This window comes from Coregonus clupeaformis, chromosome 29 (genome assembly GCF_020615455.1).
Source record: "Coregonus clupeaformis isolate EN_2021a chromosome 29, ASM2061545v1, whole genome shotgun sequence".
NCBI classification, from domain to species: Eukaryota; Metazoa; Chordata; class Actinopteri; order Salmoniformes; family Salmonidae; genus Coregonus; species Coregonus clupeaformis.
This window is the reverse complement of record NC_059220.1, coordinates 11,165,079-11,176,950: the sequence shown is the minus strand read 5'-3', so window position 1 is coordinate 11,176,950 and position 11,872 is coordinate 11,165,079. Positions and strand designations below refer to the sequence as shown.

At 46.8% G+C, this 11,872-nt stretch overlaps 1 protein-coding gene across 1 annotated transcript; it reads left to right on the top strand.

Annotated features, from left to right (window-relative positions):
• Positions 1–230: 230 nt before the first annotated feature.
• LOC121544664 (cysteine-rich protein 1) lies at positions 231–11,372 on the top strand. Its single transcript, XM_041854699.2, has 5 exons — positions 231–410; positions 8,527–8,621; positions 9,470–9,527; positions 10,605–10,658; positions 11,083–11,372. The coding sequence occupies exons 1-4, from the start codon at positions 371–373 to the stop codon at positions 10,646–10,648; spliced, it is 237 nt and encodes a 78-aa protein (XP_041710633.1). The 5' UTR covers positions 231–370; the 3' UTR covers positions 10,649–10,658; positions 11,083–11,372.
• Positions 11,373–11,872: the final 500 nt, after the last annotated feature.

Genomic DNA, 11,872 nt, shown 5'->3' with positions numbered 1-11,872 from the left:
CTCGCTCTCTCTCTCTCTCTCTCTCTCTCTCTCTCTCTCTCTCTCTCTCTCTCTCTCTCTCTCTCGCTCTCTCTCTCTCTCTCTATATATATATATATATATATATATATATCTCACACACAAACACACACGCATGCACGCACACACACGCACACACACACACACACACACACTGTCAAAGCCTCACCCTCTATTCAGTTACACCGAGCGCAACTATTTCCTGAGCGGTATAAATACGAAGGCGCGCAAACATCTGCACTTCACAACGAGGCGTGGTTTAGAACGGACAGGTGGGCTGCTGCTGTATAACTGCTGTGAACATTAATTCAACTAGGATACTTCTTTCTATCCCGGAGACCAACACTTCACCATGCCAAAGTGCCCAAAATGCACGAAGGAAGTTTACTTCGGTAAGACATCTTTATTGTGTGGATCAAAATTATTATTCACTATTTTTGCTAAACATTTTGCATTTAATTTATTCAACATACCTGCTCGGAGTTATCGTACCGTATTTTACATTTGACGAAACCTGCAGACAGTTCAATACAATTTAGTTAACCAACTTGTCTGCAGCTGTAAAAAAACGCTTGAGAGATTATGAGAGAGATAAGGAGCAATGCTTCACTTGAGCAATTTCCTGTTAGGAGTTATATATAGAATGAACATGTCTGTGACTGCAAAATATTTTTGGGGTGCAAACTTTTAATAACTAGTTAATAACAATTTTAGTAATACTAGTTGACTAAATGGTTAATGACTGCAATGTTTATTTGCCCTTCCCAAAAGAGGAAGACACAATTCTACTCAAATCCGATGCAGTGAAAGCTATGCATAGAATTTAATGGGAGTCTTTTCCCCCTCAGACTCTGGAGATTTTCCAAAAGTGTTAACATCTTTACAACAGACTAGCTGTGGTGCTGCAGGTCCTGCCAAGTCAGTGGCTTAGCATACGGCACTTACTGCATTAGGAAGAGAGGGGATCAAATAACACAGGGATAAAGGCTACAGCGGGCAGTAAGACATCCTAATACAATATATCTCTCAGACTTTTATTGGACTATGAAATCATTATCTATATATCAGGTTTGAAATGTGAAATTCATACATGGTCAAGTCGGCAGTAACCATCAGTCAGATTAATTGACCCTGCAGTCAGATTAATTTTTCCTCTCTGCGGATCAACTTTCTCGTTTTTTTAATGTACTTCTGAAAAAGCCCCCGTGAAAAAACAGCTCTGTGTCTCTCTGCAGCTCTTGAATAAAACGTCTCAGAGCAAAAGGGCGTTGAAACTAAGCTTTGTTTCTTTAGCTTGTTTTTTCAGTTTTCACTTTCATAAATCTATGAAATAGTTGTTTTCAGAAAGTATCTGTCATTGCTCAAGGGAGCAGCTATACTAAATTACATTTTAGTAGATACTCCTATCAAGAGCAATTAGGATAAACTGCTTTGCTCAAGGGCACATTTTTCACCTAGTAGGCTTGGGGATTCAAACCAGCAACCTTTCGGTTCATGGCCCAACAATCTTAACCGCTAGGCTACCTGCCACCCGATCTAGCTTGGGAATGCTTGTGCAGCAACTCTCTATCCTATCGTAAGTAGCTTTTCATGACCTGTTCCACTGTAGGCCTGTTTTACTACCTGACCGGGCCTATTTCCGATTCTATACATATAATTTACCTCCACATCTCCTTTCTTGCTAAACTGTCTTTTTCCTTGGCTGATCTTCTCTCATCCCACCTCATAGCTCCCCCAGCTCCCTCTCTCTCTCTACCCACCCCATCTTGACTCTCCAAAGCCCCCAGCTCCCTCTCTCTCTCTACCCACCCCATCTCGACTCTCCAAAGCCCCCAGCTCCATGTCTCTCTCTCTCTACCCACCCCATCTCGACTCTCCAAAGCCCCCAGCTCCATGTCTCTCTCTCTACCCACCCCATCTCGACTCTCCAAAGCCCCCAGCTCCATGTCTCTCTCTCTACCCACCCCATCTCGACTCTCCAAAGCCCCCAGCTCCATGTCTCTCTCTACCCACCCCATCTCGACTCTCCAAAGCCCCCAGCTCCATGTCTCTCTCTCTACCCACCCCATCTCGACTCTCCAAAGCCCCCAGCTCCATGTCTCTCTCTCTACCCACCCCATATCGACTCTCCAAAGCCCCCAGCTCCATGTCTCTCTCTCTCTACCCACCCCATCTCGACTCTCCAAAGCCCCCCAGCTCCATGTCTCTCTCTTCCTACCCACCCCATATCGACTCTCCAAAGCCCCCCAGCTCCATGTCTCTCTCTCTTACCCACCCCATCTCGACTCTCCAAAGCCCCCAGCTCCATGTCTCTCTCTCTCTACCCACCCCATCTCGACTCTCCAAAGCCCCCAGCTCCATGTCTCTCTCTCTACCCACCCCATCTCGACTCTCCAAAGCCCCCAGCTCCATGTCTCTCTCTCTACCCACCCCATCTCGACTCTCCAAAGCCCCCAGCTCCCTCTCTCTCTCTACCCACCCCATCTCGACTCTCCAAAGCCCCCCAGCTCCCTCTCTCTCTCTACCCACCCCATCTCGACTCTCCAAAGCCCCCAGCTCCCTCTCTCTCTCTACCCACCCCATCTCGACTCTCCAAAGCCCCCAGCTCCCTCTCTCTCTCTACCCACCCCATCTCGACTCTCCAAAGCCCCCAGCTCCCTCTCTCTCTCTACCCACCCCATCTCGACTCTCCAAAGCCCCCAGCTCCCTCTCTCTCTCTACCCACCCCATCTCGACTCTCCAGAGCCCCCAGCTCCCTGCCTCTCTCTCCCAGGGGTGGCTGAGCTCTCAGATGGAAGCAATCATTCTACTGCTGCCTAAGTCAATGACTGATGGAGGGAAAGTACTGTCTTCTTCCAGAGAGAGGAGAGGGAGGAGGGAGGGAGGCCAGAAAACAATCAAACGTACCCACCCTCCCTGTAACGACAAAGAGACAGATAGAGAGAGAAAGACAGAGACAGAGAGAAGAGAGGAGGAGAGAGAGCGTAAGAGCTAAGGAGGAGCTCCAACCGTCACAGTGTGCAGAGAATTACCCAGGAACCACAAATAGATGTCACTTTAACTACGTGGTCCATTAAGATACATTATCTTAATGGACCATTTAGATTAAGATCTGAACCAATCCAGGGTTATTCAGGGTAGTTGGAGTGGTGTAAGAAGTGTTATTCAGCATAGTTGGAGTGTTGTGAGGAGTGTTATTTTGTAACATTGCTTCTCAAAGGCCTGTATTGTCTCAGTCAGGACATAGAATAACATATGAATAGACAAGCATTACAATTCTAGCACCTCTGAAGCATCTATCCGTAGTCTTTATACATTATAGCCTGACATTGTAGGTGTCCCCTGTACTAATTCAACCATAGAACACGTGAAAGTAAAAATGAAAAATTAGAGACGGAAAACAGAAGTGCTTCACTTCCTGTCACGTGACCCAGGTGTCATATGAATAATTCTTTAAGAGGATGACACGTAGAGGTACAGGAACATCTCCATCCATCATTCTGTCTTCTGTGGGTTGGACATAGTGAGTGAAGGGTTGAATGCTTCCCCGTTGGGGTGTTTTTTCATCCGTGTGTGTGTGTGTGTGTGTGTGTGTGTGTGTGTGTGTGTGTGTGTGTGTGTGTGTGTGTGTGTGTGTGTATGGGAGGGACCATTCATATTATTGCTTCACAGTAATGAGCTAATTGATGCAGACAGCAGATCTAGTCCCCCGTCTCGTTCGCACACACCCCAATTACAGTAGACACACCCCAATTACAGTAGACACACCCCAATTACAGTAGACACACCCCAGTTACAGTAGACACTCCCCAGTTACAGTAGACACACCCCAGTTACAGTAGACACACCCCAGTTACAGTAGACACATCCCAGTTACAGTAGACACACCCCAATTACAGTAGACACACCCCAGTTACAGTAGACACACCCCAATTACAGTAGACACACCCCATGACATTGACATCAGGGGAACTGATCGATCTATGTCTGTACATAAACTTCATTCACACACCCACCCTACAGACAGACAGATGGACAACAGCTCTGAGTGCCTGAGGAATGAGCTGACCATTCACAACCAGTGGTGACAACAGAAATGAAGGAATGTTGCTAGATTAATCAGAATAGACCTTATTCACGTGTCGGCCATGATTGTTCCAGAGTAGGAATTAATACCCCTGTGTGAATAAGGTCTATTACTGTAACCCAACAGGGCCTCTGTTACCCTCTGACACTATAACTCAACCTAGAGCACTTCAGACACAGCAGCACCATTATATTCTGTCCCAGGGTAGTGGAGAGGGACATCCTTTCTCTGTTTCCTCATCATGTTAGTGGAAGTACAGTAATTACTGTGGCCCAGAGGGAGGCCAAAACCCTTGGCCCTGGTTCCATTCCACCCAGCCTCTACAGAGCCATCTGGAATGCTGTAGGACTGACTGACTGACTGACTGACTGGCTGACTGGCTGACTGGCTGACTGACTGACTGTCTGACTGATTGGCTGACTGGATGGCTGGCTGACTGACTGGCTGACTGGCTGACTGACTGGCTGACTGACTGGCTGACTGGCTAACTGGCTGTCTTACTGACTGCACTGAGACACTGATTGGCTGACTGACTGACTGACTGACTGACTGGCTGACTGGCTGGCTGACTGGCTGACTGGCTGACTGACTGACTGTCTGACTGATTGGCTGACTGGATGGCTGGCTGACTGACTGGCTGACTGGCTGACTGACTGGCTGACTGACTGGCTGACTGGCTAACTGGCTGTCTTACTGACTGCACTGAGACACTGATTGGCTGACTGACTGACTGACTGACTGACTGGCTGACTGACTGGCTGACTGACTGTCTTACTGACTGACTGACTGACTGACTGATTGGCTGACTAACTGACTGACTGACTGACTGGCTGGCTGACTGGCTGACTGGCTGGCTGACTGGCTGACTGGCTGACTGCACTGAGACACTGATTGGCTGACTGACTGACTGACTGACTGACTGACTGACTGGCTGACTGGCTGGCTGACTGGCTGACTGGCTGACTGACTGACTGTCTGACTGATTGGCTGACTGGCTGGCTGACTGACTGACTGTCTGACTGATTGGCTGACTGGCTGGCTGGCTGACTGACTGGCTGACTGGCTGACTGACTGGCTGACTGACTGGCTGACTGGCTAACTGGCTGTCTTACTGACTGCACTGAGACACTGATTGGCTGACTGACTGACTGACTGACTGACTGGCTGACTGGCTGACTGACTGTCTTACTGACTGACTGACTGACTGATTGGCTGACTAACTGACTGACTGACTGACTGGCTGGCTGACTGGCTGACTGGCTGGCTGACTGGCTGACTGGCTGACTGACTGTCTTACTGACTGCACTGAGACACTGATTGGCTGACTGACTGCACTGACTGACTGCACTGACTGACTGACTGACTGACTGACTGCACTGACTGACTGACTGACTGGCTGACTGGCTGACTGACTGCACTGACTGACTGACTGCACTGGCTGACTGACTGCACTGACTGACTGGCTGACTGACTGCACTGAGACACTGATTGGCTGACTGACTGACTGACCGACCGACTGATTGCACTGACTGACCGACTGACCGTCTGATTGCACTGAGACACTGAAAAAGATAATCTAACAGCAGTTGCAAGAATGGATCCATACTCACACTAGGGGCTCGATTTAATCTGCAGCGCTGAAGAATCGTGCTATAGCTCCATAGAAATTTAAAGGCAATGCTCCCACGTTCACGGAGACTGGATTAAGGGTAAATGCTGCATATGTCGGCTCAATCGGAAATTACCTTTCAATTTAATTTGCGCTACAGTGCGGATCTTCAGCGCTACGGAATGAATCGAGCCCTAAATCACTGACATGACAAATACCTAATGATACATAGGCCTACTGTGCATGAACTCAGTTATACAGTATAGTCAAATGCAATTCTACAATATGTAGAGACCTTCAGAATAATTTACAGTAATTCCAAAAGTGAAGCAAGTGTTCACATGATGGATCTGTCATTTATTGGTTAAACATTTGCTTTAAATCATGTCTTGAGTAAGACTTTAGCAGGACCCTCACGCCCATTCATATCCACAGATTGTAGTAATAATGTTATGCTCCAGTGTGTTTAGAATTTTCTCTAGTTTATGTATGACTTTATTAGAATGTTTTTTGTGCTTTCAGCACCTCCTGTCCTTGTGTTTTGGAGTTGGCCTCTTGATTTGGCATGTGTTTTTGCGATGCTTTGCATGTATGTATGTGTATATGTGCTTGCGTGTGTGTGTGCTCAGTTTTATGAACTGTACAGCATTTGGCTCCCATCAGACACAGCAGATGCTTAGTTGGCCCTCTCTCCCATTGCATCGTGGGATAGGTCTCAGCAGGCTGCCCTCCGAGCTTGAACATTTCTGCTCATAAAAACTATGGCTTTCCCCCTGTTTAACGACCGTCTCCATGATGGCTGTTTGATGCAAATCGTTCCTCACAGCTCAGCCCAAAGATAAATACTCTCTTTATCGGGTTTTTATGATGCCAAGGGAGGAGGGGAAATAGGGAGGGAAGAAAGATTCCTCAGGGAGTCTCCTATCGCTCTCCTCGGACACTCAGCCAAGCACCACACCCTCCCAATGTTCTTGTGACTAACGTGTTATCTGTGTGCTGGTCTAAACTAGGTCTGTAACGTTACATCATGGAGCTCACATGCAGTATCCTCACCAGACTACAGTCTCACATCCAGACAGTATCCTCACCAGACTACAGTCTCACATCCAGACAGTATCCTCACCAGACTACAGTCTCACATCCAGACAGTATCCTCACCAGACTACAGTCTCACATCCAGACAGTATCCTCACCAGACTACAGTCTCACATCCAGACAGTATCCTCACCAGACTACAGTCTCACATCCAGACAGTATCCTCACCAGACTACAGTCTCACATCCAGACAGTATCCTCACCAGACTACAGTCTCACATCCAGACAGTATCCTCACCAGACTACAGTCTCACATCCAGACAGTATCCTCACCAGACTACAGTCTCACATCGAGACAGTATCCTCACCAGACTACAGTCTGACATCCAGACAGAATCCTCACCAGACTACAGTCTCACATCCAGACAGTATCCTCACCAGACTACAGTCTGACATCCAGACAGTATCCTCACCAGACTACAGTCTCACATCCAGACAGCATCCTCACCAGACTACAGTCTCACATCCAGACAGTATCCTCACCAGACTACAGTCTCACATCCAGACAGTATCCTCACCAGACTACAGTCTCACATCCAGACAGTATCCTCACCAGACTACAGTCTGACATCCAGACAGAATCCTCACCAGACTACAGTCTCACATCCAGACAGTATCCTCACCAGACTACAGTCTGACATCCAGACAGTATCCTCACCAGACTACAGTCTCACATCCAGACAGTATCCTCACCAGACTGCAGTCTCACATCCAGACAGTATCCTCACCAGACTACAGTCTGACATCCAGACAGTATCCTCACCAGACTACAGTCTCACATCCAGACAGTATCCTCACCAGACTACAGTCTGACATCCAGACAGTATCCTCACCAGACTACAGTCTCACATCCAGACAGTATCCTCACCAGACTACAGTCTCACATCCAGACAGTATCCTCACCAGACTACAGTCTCACATCCAGACAGTATCCTCACCAGACTACAGTCTCACATCCAGACAGTATCCTCACCAGACTACAGTCTCACATCCAGACAGTATCCTCACCAGACTACAGTCTGACATCCAGACAGTATCCTCACCAGACTACAGGCTGACATCCAGACAGAATCCTCACCAGACTACAGTCTCACATCCAGACAGTATCCTCACCAGACTACAGTCTGACATCCAGACAGTATCCTCACCAGACTACAGTCTCACATCCAGACAGTATCCTCACCAGACTACAGTCTCACATCCAGACAGTATCCTCACCAGACTACAGTCTCACATCCAGACAGTATCCTCACCAGACTACAGTCTGAGATCCAGACAGTATCCTCACCAGACTACAGTCTCACATCCAGACAGTATCCTCACCAGACTACAGTCTCACATCCAGACAGTATCCTCACCAGACTACAGTCTCACATCCAGACAGTATCCTCACCAGACTACAGTCTCACATCCAGACAGTATCCTCACCAGACTACAGTCTCACATCCAGACAGTATCCTCACCAGACTACAGTCTCACATCCAGACAGTATCCTCACCAGACTACAGTCTCACATCCAGACAGTATCCTCACCAGACTACAGTCTGACATCCAGACAGTATCCTCACCAGACTACAGTCTGACATCCAGACAGTATCCTCACCAGACTACAGTGCCCTTCTCGGTGTGGTGTGGTGTGATGTGAGAATATGCATGTCATTGTGAGTGGGTCATTGTCCATTAGCTAAACGTGTCCTCTTATCTCTTTGTCTCACAGCGGAGCGAGTGACATCACTGGGGAAGGACTGGCACAGACCCTGTCTGAAGTGTGAGAAGTGTAACAAGACGCTATCGGCCGGATCACATGCAGAGGTCAGCCGACACACACACACGTGCACACACAAACACACACACACACTCACGCGTGGGCAAACACATAACCGCGTGCAAGCATGCACACACACACACTTCACACATTCCTCACACAACACACAATTAATTATTAGCTGACAAATGTTTTAATGAAATAATTAAGGATATTCTGGTCCATTAATATTTCATAAAAACGTTTGGCTTTTTATCTGGATACAATCAAATGCTGGTATTTTCAGTCAGTCAGCATGGTACTAATACAGCCTATACCATCTCTCTATCTCTCTCTCTCTCTCTCTCTCTCTGTCTGTCTCTGTCTCTGTCTCTCTCTCTCTCTCTCTCTCTGTCTCTGTCTCTGTCTCTGTCTCTCTCTCTCTCCTCTCTCTCTCTCTCTCTCTCTCTCTCTCTGTCTCTGTCTCTGTCTCTGTCTCTCTCTCTCTCTCTCTCTCTCTCCCTCTCTCTCTCTCTCTCTCTCTCTCTCTCTCTCTCTCTCTCTCTCTCTGTCTCTCTGTCTCTGTCTCTGTCTCTGTCTCTGTCTCTGTCTCTGTCTCTGTCTCTGTCTGTCTCTCTCTCTCTCTCTCTCTCGCTGTCTCTCTCTCTCTCTCTCTCTCTCTCTCTCCTGTCCTCTTCTCTCTCTCTCTCTCTCTCTCTCTCTCTCTCTCTCTCTGTCTCTGTCTCTCTCTCTCTCTCTCTCTTTCTCTCTCTATCTCTCTCTATTTTCTCTCTCTCTCTCTCTCTCTCTCTCTCTCTCTCTCTCTCTCTCTCTCTCTCTCTCTCTCTCTCCCCTCTCTCCCCCTCTCTCCCCTCCCCCCTCCCTCTCTCTCTCCCCCCCCTCTCTCTCTCTGTAGCATGAGGGCAAGCCTTACTGTAACAACCCCTGCTACTCTGCACTATTTGGGCCTAAAGGTGAGTTCTTATTCTTACTGTAACGACCCTACAGTATAGGTGACAGGTGCCTTAACAATCTATCTCAATGAGGATATCATAACTGGGAGAGATCATGAACCAATTATGATAACCCATATTACCAAGGGTTGTTATATGTTTTTGGTTCAAAGTACAAAGTCAATGTAAGAAGATAACAGTTGATATATAAATTGAGCTCAGTGATATGGGCACCACGTGTATATACATAGCCTGATAAAGCTCCACTCTGTAATCTTTGGGAGGAGAACTTCCCTATAGGGTATTCCTGACCCTAACATCCTGTATGGAAAGTCCAGTTCATTGTGAACTTGTGACAGAATTAGCTTGTTTTAACCTTTACGATACCCACCTCAGTGGGTAAGATTCAGGCTTCCACAAAGAACACTGGGGTATTAACGTCTTATCGATCAATATATCTTATCTACTGATAACCTAGAAACTCTCTCCTCAAAATACAGTCAATGTCTCTGAAAAGTGGGCTAGTCGGACCCCTTACATAATTGTCTTGAGTTTTCTCAGCAGTGCATTGACAGATATCCTGAATGTGAGAAATAGTTGGAAATTTCAGTTGGAATTGGAAAAGCGGTAGTCATAGCAAAGGTCATGTTGCCTGGTCATGTTGGTTCCATTTGGTGGTTCTAGAAGGGCTGCTGTGGAACGGGGTCAGGGACCCCAGGAGTTTCCATTGTTGTGGTTCCGCTGTTCCGATGCTCCCATTTCCTCCTGAAACATAATCCCAGAATGATTTGTCGACGTACAGTATGCAGTCCCCTGACCCAATACTCTCTTTCTTTCTTTCTCTCTCTCTCTCTCACTCGCTCCCTCTCTCTCTCTCTGTTGCTCTCCCTCTCCCTCTTTCGCTCTTTCTCTAACTCTGTCTGTCTGTCTGTCTGTCTGTCTGTCTCTCTCTCTCTCTCTCTCTCTCTCTCTCTCTCTCTCTCTCTCTCTCTCTCTCTCCCTCTCTCTCTCTCTGTTGCTCTCCCTCTCGCTCTCTCTCTCTCTCTCTCTCTCTCTCTCTCTCTCTCTCTCTCTCTCTCTCTTTCTCTCCCCCCAAAGGATTTGGACGTGGGGGAGCTGAAAGCCACACATTCACCAAGTAGACCAACTCAGGTACAGTACAGGCTGTTCAGTGCACACATTCAAATATAGACCAACCACGTTAATTTAAATCACATTCAAATAGATCTTACTAACAATGACAATAATCATTTTGGGGTGCTTATATTTGTCCTGTTACACACAAATGTGTAATAGAAAATGTGTTTCTTGCACATCCCAACTCCTCCTGAGACACCTGCAGGTCACAGCCAGGGTAACCATTGTCCAGAACCCCTGGAGCAATTAAGGTTAAGTGCCTTGCTCAAGGGTACAGCAACAGATTTTTCACCTTGCAAGGTCCGGAACTCGAACGCTCTAACCTCGAGGCTACCTGCCACCAACCACCAACCTCAACCTTACAAATGCTACAAACATTAGAGATTGTTGTTTCATTTGACAAAATACAAATCTAACATGTTTTCTCCTTTGTTTGCAGGTTCATCCACCACACCAAATGGGTTACAAGAAGAAGGCAACTCAGCATTCTACAGCATCCTCCATACTATACGAAGCAAAAACAAACAACCAAAAAGGCTCCTTTTTGGAACCACCATTTTGTGTTATTTTCTGTCTTTGTGTTGTCTAGGAATCAGCCTTAATACACATGTTAATTGGCTATAGTGAGATGTTCACTATAGTCCCACTAGTGGAGCAGAGGGTTAAACAATAACCTCTCCGTTCCTGTACTTGTTTTTAAATTCTGATTAAAAACTCTTTTTCAAAACATTTTTCTCTCTTATTCATTAATTCCTCATTGCCATACTCAGATTGTACTTCAGTATACTTTTTGTGTTATAGCATGTCTCCTGTCTCATTTCCTCCATAATACACTTGATAGTTACATACAGAGCAATATGAGAGTGTTCCTGTGACTTCTACTTGCTACAAGCCATGGAAACTTGGACATGTTCACTATGTCCACTGTGTCCACTATGTCCACCCACTATGTCCACTGTGTCCACTATGTCCACCCACTATGTCCACTGTGTCCACTGTGTCCACTATGTCCACTATGTCCACTGTGTCCACTATTTCCACTGTGTCTGCTGTGTCCACTGTGTCAACTATGTCCACTATTTCCACTGTGTCCACTGTGTCCACTGTGTCCACTATGTCCACATCTGCAAGAAGAAAAACAGAACACATCACATCGGCATCAGGCCACCCGTAGATAATGCTCCCTTATATTGTTAGTGTCCACATTCCTTGGCAGTTGGCACAATCAC